Source organism: Schistocerca piceifrons, chromosome 3, assembly GCF_021461385.2.
Source record: "Schistocerca piceifrons isolate TAMUIC-IGC-003096 chromosome 3, iqSchPice1.1, whole genome shotgun sequence".
NCBI classification, from domain to species: domain Eukaryota; kingdom Metazoa; phylum Arthropoda; class Insecta; order Orthoptera; family Acrididae; genus Schistocerca; species Schistocerca piceifrons.
In genome coordinates, this window is record NC_060140.1 from 733,343,148 (window position 1) to 733,366,588 (window position 23,441).

The window sequence follows — 23,441 nt, forward strand, 5'->3', positions numbered from 1 at the left end:
TTCAGATACCAATCTAATAAATGTTTGGACAAGGTCCATCATTCCTTTTTATGGCTTCCCACCGCTTTAATTTTGCACACTTGCCATACGCAATGTCCTCCAAAATCCATACAGTTGTATAGGAAGTTTATCAATGGACGATAAACTGAGGATAACCGGTTTCATATAGAAAAAAAGAGATATCTACGAATTATTGATGACGCATTTAAATTATTTTATTATAAACTGTCATTAGCGGCCACGAAATGCCGAAATACTGTCTTCATATGGTTGCATGCGTGACATCATCGTCACGTGGCTGTTTCACACTTACGAAAAACCAGTACTTACCGTTGTCGATTATGTTTGTGTGTCATGATACACTAATATTAAAGAGACTTCTAAGTGATAAAGACTGGAAATGAAAACGTAGATCATTGCTATTCAGAACGTAAAAATATGAGAATAAATGTATGACCCACGCCCTTTAATGATACTGTTCTATCTTTTCTTTCAGATTTTCCAATAAACATGTAATATTACAGCACTGAAAAAAACTAACAGAAAAAATCCCAACACCAACAAGGAATTGTCACATAAACGAAAGAATCTGCCACGGCACTTAGATAGGTGCAGAAATCGTCGCCTGTGGTCTGTGGAGCAGAGAGATAAGATCTTAGAAGAAGATGAGTCACATAACGTGAACGGCACTGTTGTCACATTTGAACTACAGCTATCTTAATGTGTTTTAACAATAGAGAATTTCATCGGAGGGGTGTTGTGATAATCTGGGGATTTTTTACTTTGTTTCCACTGGGGTGATTACGTTTTGGTTGAAGCTAAAATGAAAGTAGGCATCTTTGACAAGATTTGAGAAACGAAATGACTCCCATACAATGACAAGAGTTTGGAGACGACATTTTGTTTATCAGTGTAATGTCACTCCGGTCCACAATACAAGGACCAATGCATCTTTAGTCTAAGAAACTCCAGTGGATATAATGGGGAATCCTGCTCATACTCTTTTTCTGCATGTAGAAATAAATATTATTGTTACAATAACATCTGTCTTAGTAGCATTGCATTAAGTCATTTGCTCATGACATATTATTCCTGTCGGAGTGATGACGTACTAACAAAGGCTGCATACAAGCAAGTACAGAGAGAATCAGATGTGAAGAAGCTGGCTGGCTGAGGAAGAGCGAGAAATAATTGAGTACTTTCAGCAAATGAGATGGAAAATAACTTAATTGGATTATGAGGAAGAGAACATAGATAGTGTTGACAGTGTAACACATATTCTCAGTATCTGTCAGACAGAAGGAAGACAACTGGGTATCCCAAATATCAAGCTATGGAGATGATAAAAACAATCTTTATTGCTCTCTGGAACACCGAGTGACTTTTTGCAGCATCTTAGTGCTGTTTCAGAGTCATCTAGCTGTAGCACATTGTTAGAGCCAAGAATTGGATTTCATATGGCTGTTATGGACAGATGAAAGGAATTTGATTTCAAATGGTTCAAATGGCTCTAAGCGCTATGGGACTTAACATCTTACGTCATTAGTCCCCTAGACATAGAACTACTTAAACCTAACTAACCTAATGACATCACACACATCCATGCCCGAGGCAGGATTCGAGCCTGCGACCGTAGCAGCAGCGCGGTTCGAGACTGAAGTGCCTAGAACCGCTCGGCCACAGCGGCCGGTGGAATTTGATTTGCGAAGAGAAGTGTTTAGAACACTAGTTACTAAGCAACCCAGGAAGACAATATTGCATGTGAAAATTATATCTCTTATCTGAAGAGCCATCAATCCTCACTGAGCATAGGAAGGTCTGACGTCAACCTATGTATTAAACACATTTCTTACCCAACCATTCATTGCTATCTCGCATTGTATAGTGTCCGCTTTCTGTGCATTGGTGCTTTTCCTCAATTTTATTGAACTGTGTATAGTCAAGACAAAGATTTAGCGGAAAAAGTGTTATTTTGTTCTTCTCGCTCTGGATACTTACCCACCGTCAAGCCAGTTCTGTTTGCCATCGACAGATATTTTTTTATTTTTTTATTTATTGCCGAATTATAGACCTGTTACCTGATGTTTAAAACAGGTCGTACATCTTACAATTTTCGTTTTTCATCTTTTTACAGTTTTCTTTCCTTTTGTTTTATCTACAAAATCGACAGATATGGCAATAATGTTTTATAAGAACGTTCCATGATCTGATTTTGGTGCTACAAAGGAGGAATGAGGACGAGTGATGAATTCTATAGGCGCTGTTGTTACTCACTAACATTTAAAGCAATTCAGTGCAGTAAACTCAGATAACACATTTATTCACATCGTCAATTACAAACTCATTTACAATTATGCACACACGCTGCAGAGGACAACACAGTGTACTGTTTTTGTAAAACTATAACACGTTGTGTACAAGTGTTTTATTCACCAACTTCCTCCCCACCCTGGTATATCTTAAGGGGAAGAACATCTGGACGGATCAATCGATCCTCGTGCCACCCAGGTGCCGGAAAATGGTGCGTCTTATTTTGTCGTCTCTCTGGCGCCAAACCTCTTCTATCATTGCTCTCTTCCACAACTATCGTGCTTTGACATCATCCTGAAGTACAATTACTTCTTCAGTTCTTGGTTTTAGTTTTGGGGGATATCCCTTCACCTTGTGACTGCTTCCTAGCAGTAGCAGATATTCGTTATTTGATCTACCCATCTAATCTTCAACAATCTTCTGTAGCACCACGTTTCCAAAAGTTCTTTTCTTTCCTGGAGTGTTCATGTACCACATTTCACACCCATACAGGGCTACACTCCAGACAATACCTTCAGAAAAACTTCCTAATAGTTAACTCCATATTCAAAGTTAAAAAAAACTGAAACAGAAACACTTTTCTTACCAGTGGAAGTTTACATTTTACATCTTCTCTACTTCATCCGTCATCAGTTATTTTACTGCCCAAATAGCGGAACGTATCCACTGTTTTTAGTATCTTATTTCTTAATCTAATCCCTGCACCACCTGATTTAATTCTACAACATCTCTTTACTTCTTCTGCTTTTGATAACGTTCGTCTTATATCGTTCGAGACACTGTCCATTCCGTTCAACTAATCTTAGCAGTCCTTTTATGTCTCTTTACAGGAATACCACGACACTGACAAACTTCGAAGATTTTATTTGTTTTCTCTGAATTACAATTCCTTCTCTAAATTTTTCTTTGGATTCCTTTACTTCTTGTTCAGTGCACAGACTGATTAACATCAGGGATAGGCTTGAAGCACGATACATTCCCTTCTCACCAGTGCTTCACTTTTATTCCCCTTCACTCTTTATAAAAGTTTTTGTTGCCCATAGTTTACTCTGCTACGTTCCAAATTGTGCATCCCAATTGACACTGTCAAAAGCTTTCTTCAAATCCAAAAGCTATAAACGTCGGCTTCCCATTCCTTAACCTGTCTTCTAAGATAAGTGAAGGAAAGACAAACGTACGTTTATAGCTCCTAAGATAAGATGTAGTTTCAGTATTACCACATGTGGGCCTATATTTTTCCGAAATCCAAACTGATCTTCCCAAAGGTCGGCTTCTACCAGTATTTTTCAGTCTTTTGTAAATAATTCGTGTTACTGTTTCGCAACCATGACTACTGGTAGTTTGGTAATATTCAACCTGTCAGTACATGCTTTCTTTGAGAATGAAATTGTGAGATTATCTTGAACTCTGAGGGTATTTCATCAATCTGAAACATTTTGAACACCAGGTAGAATAGTTTTGTTATTGCTGGATCACCCAAGGATATCAGAATATCAGAAATCTATCAGCGGACATATAGGTGACTGTTTCAGTATTAATTGTACGTGTAGTGTTACACATCAATAGGACCATGTCGGTTTTCTTGGTTTGGTGTCCTATTTTAACATATAATGGTGAAGTGAAATCAATCCCCGTTATTGTAAACGATCTTGTAAGTTGAACTCTGTCCAGTGGTAGTGGAGCCCTCATATCTTCATATCAGCGACTGTGTGTTATCTAGCAGGGTAAACAACTTTCCGAACAGTTTACCGTCCTCGCAATGGCCTAAATTCTTCGCGCAGTTCTACTAGCGCAATGCGTACACGGAGATGATGCATCGTTATGTGCATGTGTTTGATGAAATGATTCATGAAATGCTGACGTCTGTCGAAAAGAACTGGGTTCTTCTCTTAACTGAACAATGCAGCACATTGTATTCTACCACCAGGCCAAATCATGCCATCGGACAGGAAAGGATTGCATCGAACAATTCTGATATTATTGTTGACTGTTCTCTCTTACACAATGCAGATAGTTCGGCAATGATTAGCTCCTTTTTAACACTTCTGGCCCAGTACATTCAGGCGTTTTGTAACTACAGAGCACACAAACTGCTAGAACTTCTAATCCTGTTCTTTGTTATGTCAACAAATCGAAATACAAGGGCCGTTATGTGCAGTATTTGTCAGTATGAACTAAATTTTCATTGTCGGATTGGGTGTAGGGTGATAGTGACAGTTGCTCGTGTTTTTGCTTCTGCCATTGATTTCCGTGTAGCTGGGATGTCCTGGGGCCATAACGGCTTGTCTTCAGAAAGTCATAGTGGGCTACACCACCAGATGTCAAGCGTCCATAGCAGATCTGTTTCAGGCCCCTATCTGATGTGAGGTGCAGGATTTTGACTTCCAGGACAGTGTCTCCATTGACTTGCTGTAGTTTAAGAAAATATTTCTGTCACGCGGTTACAAATGAAGATTTTCTGTTTGGATCACTTCGTGTTCACTTCAAGGTGACTGTCAAGTCGTTCCACAAAGTATCTCTGTTGGCATCAAACCCCGTTGCCTGGTAAAAGGAATGAAGGTGTCGGGAGCCGACCAATGTGGCAAGCAATTCCGACCTAGGCAAGGTTACCTTCTTCACTGGTGACAGCCTGCTCTTGCTGCAAACGTACTCATCCATTTGCGATTGTGCAACGACGACAAATGATGAAACTTTGAGACCCAAGAGTGTAAACAACAAGCAAGATCCATGGGAAAAATTTCCTCCCATGCAAAACCACCCAGCACAAGTACTGTATTAGAAATTAGTTTAGCGACAATCCCAAAGGAGTGGACAGAGCAAGAGGCTCATGTAACTGAGCGACTGGTCAAAGACCATTTCTCTTGGCTGCCAGTTAGTCAATGAGGCCTTCAGCTATCCTTTGGTAATTAGTACTGAAATTATTCCCACGATCTGCATTGAGGTCTTAATTCCAAGGCCTTTGCCATGCCATACTGCCTTCAGTTATTTCGATTTAGTCGCCCATTTGGAAAGAGGAAGGCTTGTCTGTAGAAGAGTCTTGTCAGTTCTTGAGAAACAATTGCAGAGTCGTCACTGTCTCTACAATTAGGCACAAAATCGTCCAAGAACAAGAACTGTCAATGTGTCCTGACTCTTGCGGGTGTTTGTCACTATTTAGTATTGCTAGCTCTGTTATGATTTCTGACAAAAGAAATGTGCTTGGCGCAAATATTAGTGGCAAGCCTTTCGAGTAATATGTTATGACACTACTGGCCATTAAAATTGCTACACCACGAAGATGACGTGCTACAGACGCGAAATTTAACTCACAGGAAGAAGATGCTGTGATATGCAAATGATTAGCTTTTCAGAGCAGTCACGCAAGGTTGGCGCTGGTGGCGACACCCACAACGTGCTGACATAAGGAAAGTGTCCAACCGATTTCTCATACACAAACAGCAGTTGACCGGCGTTGCCTGGTGAAACGTTGTTGTGATGCCTCGTGTAAGGAGGAGAAATGCGTACCATCACGTTTCCGACTTTGATAAAGTTCGGATTGTAGACTATCGCGATTGCGGTTTATCGTATCGCGACATTGCTGCTTGCATTGGTCGAGATCCAACGACTGTTAGCAGAATATGGAATCGGTGGGTTCAGGACGGTAATACGGAACGCCGTGCTGGATCCCAACGGCCTCGTATCACTAGCTGTCGAGATGACAGGCATCTTATCCGCATGGCTGTAACGGATCGTGCAACCGTCTCGATCCCTGAGTCAACAGATGGGGACGTTTGCAAGACAACAACCATGTGCACGAACAGTTCGACGACGTCTGCAGCAGCATGGACTATCAGCTCGGAGACCATGGCTGCGGTTACCCTTGACGCTGCATCACAGACAGGAGCGCCTGCGATGGTGTATTCGACGACGAACGTGGGTGCACGAATGACAAAACGTCCTTTTATCGGATGAATACAGGTTCTGTTTACAGCATCATGATGGTCGCTGCCGTGTTTGGCGGCATCGCGGTGAACGCACATTGGAAGCGTGTATTCGTCATCAGCATAGTGGCGTATCACTCTGCGTGATCGTATGGGGTCCCATTGGTTACACGTCTCGGTCACCACTTGTTCGCATTGACGGCAAACGATGGACGCTACATTTCAGATGTGTTACGACCCGTGGCTCTACCCTTCATTCGATCCCTACGAAACCCTACATTTCAGCAGGATAATGCACGACCGCATGTTACAAGTCCTGTATGAGCCTTTCTGGATACAGAAAATGTTCGATTCCTGCCCTGGCCAGCACATTCTCCAGATCTCTCACCAATTGAAAACGTCTGGTCAATGGTGGCCGAGCAACTGGCTTGTCACAATACGCCAGTCACTACTGTTGATGAACTATGGTATCACGTTGAAGCTGCATGGGCAGCTGTACCTGTACATGCCATCCAAGCTCTGTTTGACTCAATGCCCAGGCGTATCAAGGCCGTTATTACGGCCAGATGCGGTTGTTCTGGGTACTGATTTCTCAGAATCTATGTACTCAAATTGCGTGAAAATGTAATCACATCTCAGTTCTAGTATAATATATTTGTCCAATGAATACTCGTTTATCATCTGCATTTCTTCTTGGTGTAGCAATTTTAATGGCCAGTATTGTATATAATCCATGGCGGTGTAGGCTCCATTATCAGTTTGTTCAATATGATATCAAAAGAACCTAGTGATCTCTCTCTCCTCTTTGTGAATGGCAGTTGTAAGAAAGAGAGGTTCACATCTCAAACTAGTCGTTTCGGGAGTTTGCGGAGTCGTAAAAAGGTTGCGAGTTTGTCTGACAGTAAATCTGGTCCTGTTTCATGGCCATCATTCAAGGACAGAAAGTGTGGTTCATGTGATGAAGCATCGAACACTATCCTGTATCCGACGCCTTCATTGTGACATTTCTTCATACGCGATGTGGCAAGTAAAATATGTTTACAACGAAATAGGCCTCATGTGCAGCTTGTACTGATCCCTTGTAACGTAATCTGGCGTGGCCTAAAGATAAACGACCTTCACTTCTTCACTCCCTTGGAGCTTGTTTTGTAAGGAACGAAGATATGTTTCTACAGCAGTGTGATTGCTGGAGAAAAGTGTTTCCTTCTTCCGAGGCAGCCATACAAATCTGCAGCCATCTCTCATGTGATATGACTCTCAGAACGCTTGCAAGGCTGGGTGGTGCTTGGTTGCCAACGCTCACTTTTGCTGGTCTGTTATTCCAGTTGTCCCCAAGTCCCAGAAGCCGTCTACTGACTCGTCAGGCTCATTGAAGCTACCCTGAATGAAGTTAATGGTTAACTTGTTAACCGCAGTACCAGGTCTGCATCACGAAGAACAAATACAAAGATTGCTGGAAGAAGAACCAATGAAGATGACACTTTGAGTGTTCCAAGGTCACCAATTTGGAATAATGATGAGCTCCAGTTAGGGCTACAATAGGCAGATCTTCGGTGTCTCTTCTCGGATCTGCCAGCCATATGCCATTAATCATATGTTCCATCGTGCGGTACACCATCGTACCAAAACGGATCTTCTTCTTTGAAAGGAATGAAGTGCAGGATGACTCAAATGTTATTATCTCCAGAGTTGTGTTTCAGCAGAGAGTCGATCAAGGAATGATGGATAAATCTTGACTGACTCCCTGTGTGTAGGATGGCAAGTGTCGGCATACTCCTAGCGGTGGGCCCTCTGACACTGACATGAGTTGTTTGCAAGTGTGTGAAATTGGAGTTAGTCGTTTGAGCCTTGTTCACTGTCGTGAGGTGGTGATTAGATGGAAATACGGTGCTCACCGTTACGTTTTGCACAGGATGCCTTTCCTCGTTTAAAGCACTTGACTCTTTTGTGGCCACATTTGAGGCATAAGAAGCAGCGGTTCATTTTCTCCAGGGTATCTGTTCCAGCCCCTGTAAGTTTGCAACCATTCGGAAATCTTGCCCCCAGTGCTCCCTTTCTTCGCAGTAGACACACAAACGGCCTGAATTTTGTTATTTCTTCTTCATTCCACTTTTCGTTTTAACTTTCACTCGAAAATCAGATGCTATAGGTTTATATTTCTCTCGTGGAGAGGTATCTCCAAGTGTTTTGTGTGTGGTGATGGTTACCCCAACTCTTCGTTTAGAAACTCTGTGTTGTGTCCGATTTCCATCTTGGATCTTTTGCCTTCATCCATGGATAAATTACTTTCTGCAGATCTCCTCTGGGAATGTATGTAAATTTTTTGGGACGAGCACTCTCCAATAAGAATCCACATTCACTCTTAATACTTGGTCCGCTTATGGCCCACAGTGTGGGTGGTATTGAGAGCCCTTGAACTATGAGATTCTCAGAGAATGAAGGTGGCTTCGGGTAATTCTATTCTTATCGCAGTATTTAGTTTTCAAAATTTGCATCGTCTGAATATATATATATATATATATATATATATATCAGCTGTAACAGCAAACCCATCGACGAAATATTAGGGTTTCCCATTTAAATATCTACGCTGGATTATATGCTTATTCACCACCTACACCATCAGATTTTCCTTTATGGAAGATACGAACTGCTCCCAGAATCGAGGTCATGCTTCTATGTCCCCTGAGAAAGAACACAGTTTGATATTGGGCAACCTGATATCCATGTAGGCATGAGCTGCTGAGGCTGCCAAATGCGCATCAGCTGTATTTACTTCCTGGAAGTGCTCCTCGTACAAGTTCTTTTACCTTGAAGATAGCTCGTTTGTATTTGTCGGTGTTGTCTTCGCAAGCTTCTGTATCGGCCCCGTGTTTCCTGTCATGCAGCAGGTCCTGTATTGAAACATTGTGTGTGGTCAGCTCATCTAAGATTTCTTGCATGCGTCCTTGACATTATCCAGCTTCCTTTTCTAGCATGGAAACAAGGAACATGTTTATCTGTCAAACAAAACGCGTCGTTTTAGACAGCAGAGTTTTCTGCTTGTGTCGCAGATTGGACAGAATCGTAGGTGTTGCCTCGGTCATGGCGGATGTTTTTGCTTATTGCCGGGAGGTTGGATCTGTACTACAGTCCTGTAACGGGATGGCGGTGTTGTACAGTATTCACCGTTAGCAACCCTTTGGGATGTTCGCTGTTTCCTAACAGATGGCGCTACAGCATACTAATGTTTTAGCAGACTGCACAAGATTACTCTGCTACCAACAAGCATGCGCGAAGTAAGACCAATCACAAAAATACACTCCTGGAAATGGAAAAAAGAACACATTGACACCGGTGTGTCAGACCCACCATACTTGCTCCGGACACTGCGAGAGGGCTGTACAAGCAATGATCACACGCACGGCACAGCGGACACACCAGGAACCGCGGTGTTGGCCGTCGAATGGCGCTAGCTGCGCAGCATTTGTGCACCACCGCCTTCAGTGTCAGCCAGTTTGCTGTGGCATACGGAGCTCCATCGCAGTCTTTAACACTGGTAGCATGCCGCGACAGCGTGGACGTGAACCGTATGTGCAGTTGACGGACTTTGAGCAAGGGCGTATAGTGGGCATGCGGGAGGCCGGGTGGACGTACCGCCGAATTGCTCAACACGTGGGGCGTGAGGTCTCCACAGTACATCGATGTTGTCGCCAGTGGTCGGCGGAAGGTGCACGTGCCCGTCGACCTGGGACCGGACCGCAGCGACGCACGGATGCACGCCAAGACCGTAGGATCCTACGCAGTGCCGTAGGGGACCGCACCGCCACTTCCCAGCAAATTAGGGACACTGTTGCTCCTGGGGTATCGGCGAGGACCATTCGCAACTGTCTCCATGAAGCTGGGCTACGGTCCCGCACACCGTTAGGCCGTCTTCCGCTCACGCCCCAACATCGTGCAGCCCGCCTCCAGTGGTGTCGCGACAGGCGTGAATGGAGGGACGAATGGAGACGTGTCGTCTTCAGCGATGAGAGTCGCTTCTGCCTTGGTGCCAATGATGGTCGTATGCGTGTTTGGCGCCGTGCAGGTGAGCGCCACAATCAGGACTGCATACGACCGAGGCACACAGGGCCAACACCCGGCATCATGGTGTGGGGAGCGATCTCCTACACTGGCCGTACACCACTGGTGATCGTCGAGGGGACACTGAATAGTGCACGGTACATCCAAACCGTCATCGAACCCATCGTTCTACCATTCCTAGACCGGTAAGGGAACTTGCTGTTCCAACAGGACAATGCACGTCCGCATGTATCCCGTGCCACCCAACGTGCTCTAGAAGGTGTAAGTCAACTACCCTGGCCAGCAAGATCTCCGGATCTGTCCCCCACTGAGCATGTTTGGGACTGGATGAAGCGTCGTCTCACGCGGTCTGCACGTCCAGCACGAACGCTGGTCCAACTGAGGCGCCAGGTGGAAATGGCATGGCAAGCCATTCCACAGGACTACATCCAGCATCTCTACGATCGTCTCCATGGGAGAATAGCAGCCTGCATTGCTGCGAAAGGTGGATATACACTGTACTATTGCCGACATTGTGCATGCTCTGTTGCCTGTGTCTATGTGCCTGTGGTTCTGTCAGTGTGATCATGTGATGTATCTGACCCCAGGAATGTGTCAATAAAGTTTCCCCTTCCTGAGACAATGAATTCACGGTGTTCTTATTTCAATTTCCAGGAGTGTAATTAATCAATAAGTGCGGTCCAACAAATGCTGCGACTTACTTGTATGAGCTGAACGAGACATGACGTTATAATATTTCGAGATTTAAATCGCTCAAAATCTCCGTCGACGTCGAAACCTCTTGAACGTGTAACAGAACTTAATCTGCTCATATGCTTACCTGGTTTCGGCGCCAAATCTTTTCTTCTGACTATTATGTAAATCAATTCAACAAAGTAAACGCTGCTCACACATTTATTCTAGCATGTCAGTTACAATTATGTGCATATGCTGTAGAGGGAAGCACAGTCTAAAGTTTTCTATAAAACATCAACAGATGGCGTACAAGTCTCCCCCATCTGCATATGTACTCCGTGAACCATTGCACAATCCTTGGGAGAGAGTATGTCGTGCCAATAGTATCGATTTCCTTTCCTCTTCCTTTCATGATCCCTACATAAAAAGTACGATACTGACAGAACAATGGTCGCAGAGACTACTTCGACTACAGATTCTCTAAATGTAGCCAACGAGAGAGCTACGTCGCCTTTTTCCCAATGTTTCCCGTTTAAGTACCCCTAGCATTTCTGATTCAGTTTCATATCCGCTATATCGACTTTTTAGCAGCACGTCTCTGAAATGGTTCCATATCTGTTGACATGCCTACTTGCTGAGGACTCCATATAGTGAAACAGCACGAGCGGCCTGTATGTGTTTGCGGATAAATTGCAATTTCTCAGGACCCTTTCAACAAATCTAAATTCTTAGTTCACCTTCTTTAACAGTGATATGCCTCGATCGCCTCAATTCACATCGCTTGTTAGTATTAACCCTAGAGATGTATTACTATGTGATGTTCTCAAGATGGTCATCATTAATCTTCTAATCAGATACCTTCGGGTTCTTTCTCTCTGTTAGAGAAAAAGACCTTGAAGGTGTATTCCATTCATCTTCATTTGAAAAGAGCTGACATTCGTATCATAAAGCGGTGTTTTTGATCAAATCTCTCTGAAATTTTTAGCAATTATCCAACGACGAAATAATACTGAACATAACAGGTCCATTAACAAAAAATCTTATAGTGTTCCTGTAACTTTCTGCTAAATCGTTCATGTACGTTCGTGTGTAACTTAAAAATCAGAGTGTGGGTCCGTACCAATCCTCGAAGTAGATCATCGCTCATACTTGTTATTGCAGCAGCAATGTTGTTAGGACAAACTGTGGGTGTAATTAGTGTAAGTTATTATGATTCTGATGACATGGAAGATACTGCTCTTTCACTGTTCAATACGTTAAGGATAACGCATCTGTGAAGAGTTGATGGTATTGCATTAGTATCATTTACTATATTAATTAAATGGCAAGTGCAACTGAAATAAACAACAGTGGTTTGCTAGAGATGTATTCCCTATGTAGTGTAGCTTTACGACTTTTAAATATTAGAGGCAGACATGAAGCATACCTGTGTATCAGGATGTGGGAGATTTCCTGGACGGCGCGAGGGACGGCGTGGTTTACTTCAGCCTAGGCTCCAATGTGCGGAGCACCGCCATGCCTCCAGAGACAGTCCGCGCCTTCCTGGACGCATTCGCTGGAATCCCGCAGCGCGTGCTCTGGAAATGGGAAGCTGATCGCCTGCCCGGTCAACCGAGCAACGTGATGACCGCCAAGTGGCTGCCGCAGCAGGACGTGCTGGGTGAGTGTGCGGACGCCCTCCACTCTAACGGCCTGCAGGGCTGCCTAGCATAGTGACTACTACGGATAAGTGACGTCATTGTGCTGTTACAGCCCATCCGAACGTACGCCTCTTCATCACTCAGGGAGGACTACAGAGTTGGAACGAGGCAGCTTATTTCTCTGTGCCCGTCATTGGGATTCCTTTCCTAGGAGACCAGGTTTACAATGTCGAAAAGATGGTCGGTTTAGGCGTTGGACGAAGGCTGGATTTAGAAGACGTCACGAAAGACAGTGTGATGGAAGCCATACAGACAGTTCTGGAAGACAAGAGGTGAGGGAACTGGTTTTTTAGTTCTCCAGTAGCTGGAGTATGGGAAACATTGTTTATATTTCTAATGACAAGATTACTCACATATCGTTTTTACTATAGCAAAATACAGGAGAAGTTAGCCTCAAGACTTTCATATTGCTAGAACTGCAAAGGCACACGGCTATTCTAATTTCGTGTGAGCCATAAGACAGTTGAAGAGGTTGTTAGTCAGTGAAAATTGTTGCACTTTTTAATAGAATATTAATAACAATCGTCTACACCTACATCCCCATCTAACTTCGTAAGTGTGGCAGAGGGTACTTTATGTTCTTCTCTTTCCTGTTCCGTCACGAATAGTTCGCATGAAGAGCGATTACCGACAACACTCCGTGTACACTAGAATCTCCTTAATTTTATTTTCATGGTCTTTTCGCGAGATATGCTCAGGAGGAAGCAATATATTTATTGACTCTTCTAGTAATGTACGCTCTCGGAACTTTAGCAATAAACGACTCCATGACGCAGAACGACTCTCTTCCAGCGTCTGCCACTAGAGTTGGTCGATCGTCTCTGTGACGCTACTGCGCTTATTAAATCAGCCTGTCTCTTTTCTTTGATATTCTCTATTTCCTATTTCGGTTCTATCTGGTACTGATCGCATACTAACAAGCGGTATACGAGTATTGATGGAACCAGCGTTTCGTAAGCTAGTTCCCTTTGTTGGCGGACGTTTGTTTATGTTGAGGGTCAGTTGCCACTCCCAGCACCAAGCGTCGATCCTCTACAGGTCTTCCTTGCATTCCGCTACAGTTTTCTACCGCCGCGACTTTCCTGTATACAACAGTACACTCTGCGAATAACCTCACGGAACTTGCGACGTTATCTACAACAATGCCCTGGGGCGGACTCGAAATCACTTTTAGATCTGAAGACTTCTGTCCATTGAGAATGACTTGCTGTGTTCCCTTTGCTTGGAACTCTTCAGTCGAACCACACATTTGGTCTGATATTCTGCAGGTTCGTATTTTGTTCACTAGGCAGCAGTGTGGGAATGTGTCGAATGCCTTCCGGAACACGATATCTACCTGGGTGCCTGTATCTACTGCTTTCTGGATCCCGTGAGCGAACAGAGCAAGCTGGATTTCACAAGATCGTTTTTTGCGGAACACATGTTTGTTCCTATAGAGGAGAGTTTCGGCCTCCAGAAAGGTTATAATACGAGAGAACAGAACATTTCCAAAAATCTACAATCGACCATCGTCAGAGATATGTGACTACAGTTTTATGACTTGGGCTTTTCTCCAATCATCAGGAACACTTCGCTCCTCCAAAGACCTGCGCTACACCTGCTATGGCAGGGACAAGTTCTTTCGTACGTTATGTGTATACTATTGGTCCAGTGGCCTTGCATCTATTGAGCGATTCCATTTGTTTTCTATTCCATGGTCACCTATTTCGCTATCAGCCATTTTGTCATTTGTAATCTTGACACTGTGGATCTCCTTATACCGAATACCCTAACGATTTCCGAAATGGAATGTCCCATGAATCTAGCTCCAACAACCAGTCCACATGTAAATTCTGTTAATTCCAGTTGTGAAGCTGTAATCACGACAGAACAATTTTTATATGAATCACGTGAATGCAAATGACAGCTCCGCCAATGCACTGGCGTTTATACCCTTTACACATGATACTATCGCCATCTGCACATTTGTATGTTGTTATCCAATGACTTTTGTCACCTCATTGTAAGTAAATGCAGTCGACACAATGGCGAAGTTAAAATTATGAAGTTGTGAGATGTGGCGGCTGACTTGCAAGCCAGAGGCTAAATTTTACACCTTCTTAAAGCTAGAAACTACTACCGACACACTCACCACTGACTGCAGACCAAAGTACTCCCATGAAGGCCACACCAGAAAAATCCCTATGAACATAAGTGCAGTCTGTTTCAGTGCTTGGGAACGCATACCACGCTAGTCGTGTTACAACTTCTTGCGAACTTACGTTAAAGTGATCATACCTTAAATACCAAGGATTTTCTTGATACTACACACATTGGAATGAGCGTCTCCCAGGGTCTGGTCTTTTGGATCCTTACAAAATATTCTCATAGCTATGATAAACATCAACCAAATGACGACATATTACCATTATGCACTATTGTTAAAAATGGGGAGTGTAAGTAGATATTTTTATTCACATACATCTTGTGTATCAAATCAGAACGTATTTTACTGCTCGTTTGCAAGATACTATTTTCTGCTATATATCATTCGCCATTTAAATTACTACTCTCTCAATTGCAGCTCCGTTTCACTGACACTGATTAATGTTTAACACAGAAATAACTTACATATCTAAACATAAACAATTTTACCAAAGGAATCAAGGGTAGAGTATTCCTGATTCATATCATAATACTTATAAGTGCGGAGTACTTTTATTTCCGGTTAATTTGATTGAGTGTTTTTATGAAATGCCAGTATTCTTGATGTGCCTACATTATGGGCTTTTTGCGCCAGTTTGTATTCACTATATAGGTCAGCTAGTGTTTGACGTAATTTTTATCATTGTGGCACCTTTGGTTTGCCTGTAGCATAATTTAAAGTGTATTGGTAATCACTGCACATAAAATTAAAATTACAAGTTAGTGTTAACGCAATGTCGTGTAATGTTGCACACAAACCGTGGGATCCAGATGCACAATGTGATATCGTCATTTATTATCTAGCTTCATAGCTTTAAATTGTAGTATTTTTTTGTGAAATATTTTAGAGTAATATCCTGTCGCTATAAGAAGACATCTCGACAGTCGGACATTTGCTTGTCGCGGATGCGTTCATCAGCACCCTTCCTGGAACTTCTAGGCCGTTACTTCCAATTTATAATAGAATATTAATAACACTTCGCACTCATATCACACTTACAGGGCCATACCCACACAAAGTTTCGTTTGGATCCTCACATAGGCCAGCAATCATACTTCACAATTACATTTTTAAGTTTTGTTACAAACGAAGTTGTCGTGACGTATTTGGCACGTTAGTAACGCTAGTAAGATAAGCATCAGTGTGAAATGCTTCACAGATACTGTTGCCCCACGAATAAGTGCAGATATGGATTTAGGGAATTCTTGTAAATTTCGCGCAGCTATGGCTGGAAAGTAATAGTTAAGAAACCGATTGTCACATCGGAGGGCTGGCGAGGGCGATGTTGATATTTCTCAAACGAGTCTGCGAGGCATGTGTACCAGGCCGCTCGAGGGCGAGAAGACACGACCCGGCGCGCACTGTATACAAATGTAGTCCGGGCAGCACAGGGCACTGAAGTGCTGTAAAGAACCTGTGCGTTGCAGTTACAACAACGCCTAGTGACCTGTGTGAATGGGCCAAAGCGGAATGAGAAAAGCTGATCTTACAGAGGATCTGCGTCAGCCGTTGATGCTTGCTCTATGAAAATAAAATTAGAAGAGTACATTAAATCCATAGTGTTTTAGCTTGTAAGAGTTAACAACAGAATATACCGATCTGAAAAACTTCTTTTTTTTATCTCGTTGTTTTCTCTCAGTTCTTGGAGTTCTGGCGATCAGACGATGCACAAACAATAAATCTGGCGTTAGAGCTGTTGAGCGTATATTTTAGCGGCTATAGCTGTCACCTTTTATCCTCTGAAGTGTAAATTAAATGACGCGAACTCAAATGATGCTGCAAAATGATACCGACGATCTTCCAGGAACAAACTGAGAACCGCGACCCATGTCCAGAAACGTCATCCAGTGATGGTACAGAGCGTCAAAGTTATAAGCTTCTGCTACTAGGCCACTTCTTCTTTACCGAACGCGTCTTTGTTCGCTGAAGGACCGTAGGTGGAACATACCATAGTGTTGTTTGTTATTCAGTGATCGCGATTGATTTCCGCGATCGCCATTGGAGAAGATTCAGCTAGCTGCTGCTTAGACAGACCTGATACTTTGGTGGGTAACGGTTTCGGACACAGGTTTCCATGTGCAGTTTATTTTTATCTTGGAATCATCTTAATTCTCCAGTGTTTTTCGGTATACAGGAGAAAAATAAACTGTAAATGGAAGCCCGTGCCTGAAACTGTCAGTCAGCGAGGCAACAGAGTATCGCATTCGTAGGACACAAGACCTGTCTAAGCAACTAACTCCATCTTATACAGTGGCGATCGCGGCACTCAGTCACGACCACTGAATAACAGACAATATTGTGACACGTTGCACCTATAGTCCATCAGCGAAGAAAGTCACGTTTGTTGCCGAAGAGATGGGCTAGTGGTAGGCGGCAGGGCGGCTTTCGGCAAATGTTAGCGCGTAGAGGGGCACGTATCGTGTTTTCTGTCAGATGCATTCCTCTTTCTTGTCCCCTGCTTGACATTCAAGCAACCTGTCCGCACTAGCATCTTCATAATTCGTGTAGCAGCCTGGCTCGTCGGACGCTGGCGGTCCTCATAGATAGCCCTATACCGCTGTACTGGTTTTACGGCATTTCTTTTACATTCACCATATTAAAGCAGTACATCCAATTGCTCCTCACTGGTGTTCACGTTTGCACCGAACGATAGCTGAAGCGGAAATGAGCGTCCTACAGTGCAGACAAGTTAACAGGTAAATGTGTTGACATTCTGACAGCGTAGCATGCGAGCTCTGCTCGACGCTATTTGCCCGATAATGCCGGTTACTGCTACCGTGCTCTCAAATTATAGGACATTTCTCGAATTTTTTTACCACACGTTTCAACGTCAACATTAGCAAACGCTGTATCACCTTAATTGTCTTCTCAAGAGCTATCGAATGCAATTACATAAAGTACACGATTCCGTTTTTAAAAAGAAAAGTACTTGCTTCAGTATATCTGTTGCTACCAGCGCTAAAAAACATTAACCAAACAAAAACATACATACCTCTCGACGATCTAACATTTTCTGAAAAAAGCGTTTCGGTAAGTGTAACCGTTCACGAAATAAGAGGGGTGTTACGTCTTATGTGATTCACCCACACTTGATGGTCGGCATGCGAATCATCGTCGCATTTGTAGACAAAATGTATCTGGCAGAACCTAGCCCCAGCAATAGGTTTAATAGAAATGCGATTTGAAAAACGAGCCTCTGGAATGCTCTAACCGTGTGCAATGTGGCTAAAAGGGTAGCGTGAACACTGCGTTGTCCCATTAGGTTCATGAGATAAAACAGTGGTGCCCGTAAATATAAAAAGCCTCGCCGATGTACGAATGGCACTCGTGCCACACTTTTTCAGATAAAGCATCAAACTGTATCCAATTTACTTCTCCACAATGCGGTATCTCGTGTATTTCTTTCTGTTGCTGTTACCTTTATTTAAAATTTAGGACATAACATGAACTTTTTGCAGACGTAAACAACTAATTTCTATCGTCCATGACACAAATAAAGTCAGCTTGTTCCTTAAAGTGTCGTCAAAAATAAAAATCAACTGTAGTAAGATCCGGGGAACATGGAGGCCAGAACATGGAGTTTCTACGACCAAGCTATTCTCCCGGAAACGTTTCATCTACATAATTAGGCACATTCATTCCAAAGAGTGGCAGCACGCCATCCTGCTGAACGTTTTCTAATGTGTCAGGCAAGATGTTGCAAAGAAACGAACGTTACAGGGCACAATCGACTTGTCCGGCAATAGGTAAGAGCCCAAAGCAGTCCTCCTGTCATTTCAGTCCATAGGTATATGCCAAAGCGTACCTGAAGGCCTCATTCACGGGAGACATGTGGGTTGTGTTCCGACCAATAACGGTTGTTGGAGGTTGAAAATACCTTCACGAGTGAAGATAGATTCGTCAGTCCACATCACATTATTTATAAAATGTTCGTTATCCTTCACTTGGTGCAAAAGCCATTGACAAATCTGTACTCGTCGTACGACGGACGCGATCTTCTGGCTATTAATGTTGAGTTGACGTTTAATGATATGGATGCAGTTCTTCATCGTGCAACGCTTCAACAACCAGTCTTTCAAAAGCTTGGAACCGCGTATCAGTATCACGGCTAGTTTGCCGAGTTGACTTCTGAGCCGTTTCAAGAATCAAGTACTCGTACGTCTAGACCTTGTACGACCTCTGTCCATTTCTTATGGACGAATATTATGGGTTTCCCGAAGGGGTTGCTCTAGGTGACGAAAGACATTTCATTGGGCTGGCACATTTGAGGGTGCCTTGCATCATATGCATGAGCAGCAGCAGCTTGGTTATCGGATGCCCAGCACCAAAAGCGTATATTGACGTGTTCATCATTTGCGTACTCCATCGGGAAGCTGCTCTACATGAACTTGACAGGACCAGTTATGGTCGTGTACTGCGCAGTAAGTAGACACACGTTCACTTTAATGGAGCCCACTGTGATATGATAAGCTACTGTCATGCAACAAAATAGTGTCTTACTTATAAACGACGAGAACTAAGGAATGGACATCTAAAAGATAAAAAAAGGTAGCTGACTGGTACTCGAACCATATCTCTAGGGTGGACCTAGGTTCACTGTCCCAGCAGTCTACTTATTCAGCTACGACGGCTGGCGGGATAGTGCGGGGCGATAGCGTTCCTCTGTACAGTCCAGTGCGCTGTACGATGTGACAGTCTTGCCAGCTCCTCGTTTTCATACTTTTTCAAAATTCACCCGATCTGATTTTGCTAGATAAACTTTTGATTTGCATCTGGATGAGAAATCGCAAGCCGACCATCAAGTCTGCACTCATATGGATGTGAGTGCAGATATTTCTATTGGTGACTGAGGGCAGCGTATGGAACAACATTAACTCAGTATTTACGTCATTTGCAAACTAATAATTATAACTATTGCATGTCATATGATTTTAGGTTGGGTAGTACCTCCTAGTACATATGGAAAGAGTGCATGTTTTCCCCCAGGGCAACAGGTCAGATGTTGAAGTGTGGACGGATGGACAAAAAACGGTTAACATCTACTGAGAGGCGCAGTCCAATTAGTGCTACATGAATTGGTATGTTATGTAGGTTATCGAGGGAAGAGTGTTCAATGCAGAGAAAAAACCAACACACTGACATGTATACATATAAATATATCTGCAATTTTACCCATTACATCGTATATATGTAATGGCAACAGGTGTAATGCAGGGCAAAACCACTTCTTAATGCTTTGAAGATTTGAAAATTAGATTTACATTTACATTTGGTATGGATCATCTTATTAGCTCCAAAACACTAGTTTAATTAGAAGAGGAAGGGTACTGGCTCTGATCTTTATGAGAAACAATCTCAACATACGAGTGCATTTCTTAAGAGGAAATCACAGAGAAACTAAATCAGTTACGTGCGTACTGAGTGTGTGATAACTGAGAACGAAAACAGATACAGATCCAAAGACACGGTAATAGAAGCGAAAAACTATCTACTAAAGATGAGTCGAGAAATGAGCCGTATTAGAGGCAATTGCAAATGTGTAGCTGACAGCTGCCACTGACATCCGCATGAAGCATTGTCCTAGCCAGGACAAATGTATCTGAAACGTCAACTATTCGATTAAGTCTCAACTAATTGTGTGCAAATTTTACACATCGTCCTTGGTTGGTGAATGTGATATACACATGATGTGATCTGACATCTTGCTTCTGGCGTAATAGAATGTCTAATGCGAAAACCTTGTCCGAGATGTATAATTCGAGCCGGGACCCTACCATAGTCTCTTAGATCACATGACCTTAGATCTCCGGATCATTCTGGCCACATTCATCTCAGATACGACGTGCAGACTACTTCTACTGATAAGGTAGTAAAACTGCAGCAGCCAACTGAACAGTCTCGTCGAGATTTACGAGATGAACCGGGATCTCTGGAATGTAAGTCGCTCTAGAGATGGAGTCAAAATGTGGAAAACTTCCTTTAGCAAGTATAAGTGTAAATCGTAGCATGCATTGTGTTTAAATGTATCGCATGTCACGTTGGGATAGGTCAGTTAGAAGAAGCTGGTAATCAGCAAATAAACTACTATACAAAAAAGTTAAAAATGTTGACAAAGTTTACCACTGTTGGCAGAGCTATTATTGGTATTTTCTTTGTCCCTGTAAGATCCTAATGTACAATCTATGCTTATTTTAGTTTATAGGAAGAGTATGTAATCAACATCTAACCACTGAAAATAGTTGAGCAATGCACTAAGGAAGTATTTGGTCTTCTGATGCAAGGCTCATTACTCAAAAAAGTCATATGAACAAATCATCTATGTCCAACTGATCCACCTCATGAACTGAGGTATGATTACCAAAATGCATAGTAGGAAGATCAGTTCCTGTGGCTGATTATAATAATACGCATTCTAGTATTATTTAATATTGTGTAAGTCATGATATTGTATGGGGTTATGTGTCGGAACTATTTAATCATGGAACAAATCACTACATAATACACAGAGGAATCATACGAAAATTCAAAAAAAAAAAAAAACCATGATAATGGAGATAAGAAAACAAGAAATATTTACGATGGCGTACAGATTGAATAAATCATTACAATGAAAAGTTGTAAACTGTACAGCGTAAACAGAGTGCTGCAAAAGGAAGTCTTACGACTTTGATTTGAAAGCCTGGGTTTCTGGAGGTCTCCTGGAAGTATGCTACGTATGGAACTCGCATAGTAATATAATGCATTCCGTGCAATTGTTAAAGAAGAGTTATCCAAATGTCAGTCGTTATCAGAATGAGATTTTAACTCTGCAGCGGAGTGTGCGCTGATATGAAACTTCCTGGCAGATTAAAACTGTGTGCCCTACCGAGACTCGAACTCGGGACCTTTGCCTTTCGCGGGCAAGTGCCCTACCATCTGAGCTACCGAAGCACGACTCACGGCCGGTCCTCACAGCGTTACTTCTGCCAGTATCTTGTCTCCTACTTTCCAAACTTTACAGAAGATCTTCTGCGAACCTTGCAGAACTAACACTCCTGAAAGAAAGGATACTGCGGAGACATGACTTAGCCACAGCCTGGGGGATGTTTCCAGAATGAGATTTTCACTCTGCAGCGGAGTGTGTCCTGATATGAAACTACCTGGCAGGACCTGCCGTGAGTCGTGCTTCGGTAGCTCAGATGGTAGAGCACTTGCCCGCGAAAGGCAAAGGTCCCGAGTTCGAGTCTCGGTCGGGCGCACAGTTTTAATCTGCCAGAAAGTTTCATATCAGCGCACACGCCGCTGCAGAGTGAAAATCTCATTCTGGGAACATCCCCCAGGCTGTGGCTAAGCCATGTCTCCGCAGTATCCTTTCTTTCAGGAGTGGTAGTTCTGCAAGGTTCGCAGAAGAACTTCTGTAAAGTTTGGAAGGTAGGAGACGGGATACTGGCAGAAGTAAAGCTGTAAGGACCGGTGTAGAGTAACGACGTATTAGGTTTTCGTTTGATATATGTATGACCATGTGCAGACTTCGTCACCTACGTCAGTTACAACCCACTTCAAAAATGATTCATATTCTTTTTAAATTGTCATAGAATGGTTCTTGAACGAAACTGTAAAACATCAGTTGAGTCGTGTGCAGAGAATTACATCACTTGGGCCAATTGGTTTTCGTAACTTTTCCGAATTTAAATTTCGTTTGTTTCTCCTCAGAAAATTATATCGACACACGTTATCTTAATCTAATCGATATCAGAATCACACATTAAATAAACTTTTTAGATTCAAAGTTTCGGCCAACGCTGTCTGAATCAATAATCTTGTCAAATATATTATTAATCAGTTCACATAACTCTTCATAAATAAATCTTCAAGACACGTGTTTCAACTTTAGTAGCATACACTATTTTATTAGCTTCCTACACATACAGATGTGAACTTGAGCGTTGACAGACAGTGACTAACATTTCAATAAGATTAAGATCTACATGATGTCATTGTTGTACAAAAAGAGTATAAAACTTCATTTTTAATTTTTAGAAGCACGACGCAACAACTCGGTTCCAGGATCTTCTGTTGCTCCTTGGCTGTCGACCCGCGACGTATAGCGGCCAGCAATTTCCTCTCTGGTCGCGGCAACGAAGATGCTGCCCCCGTTCGTTGCGCCGACCTCTCCGTACATGAAACACATAAAAAAATACAAACTTTTAGATAATTCACATTTATTACAAATAATAAGAAAACACATAAACAAAACTAAATTAAACTTATAGTCACCTGCAAACTGGGCTGACTTTGGTGGATGGGTGACGCTTAATTTCGTCCCACTACATACCCCACCCACAAGCTCAGTTTGTCAGGTTTTAACCGGAATTAAAACTGTTCAATATACAATATTTAACTGTTAATACATTTTCCTCACATTTTACGTAACCTAGAGTCCTTGCTATTAGATAGATTTAATCCTTTTAATACGATATCGTTGTGACTATTTGTCATTTACTCTTAATTGTGCTCTTATGGTAATTCGTAACCGAATATAGGGAGATTGCTCCTCTTCAGTTAATAGTTGCTAATAAATACAAATTTAGTACGTTCTTTAACGTTGTA

At 42.6% G+C, this 23,441-nt stretch overlaps 1 protein-coding gene across 1 annotated transcript in view; it reads left to right on the top strand.

Annotated features, from left to right (window-relative positions):
* LOC124789012 (UDP-glycosyltransferase UGT5-like) overlaps positions 1–23,441 on the top strand; it is a 47,544-nt gene that overhangs the window by 15,419 nt on the left and 8,684 nt on the right. Inside the window, exons 4-5 of the mRNA XM_047256299.1 lie at positions 12,405–12,627; positions 12,720–12,939. Of these exons, the coding sequence (XP_047112255.1) occupies positions 12,405–12,627; positions 12,720–12,939 (443 nt within the window). The remainder of the gene's footprint in view (positions 1–12,404; positions 12,628–12,719; positions 12,940–23,441) is intronic.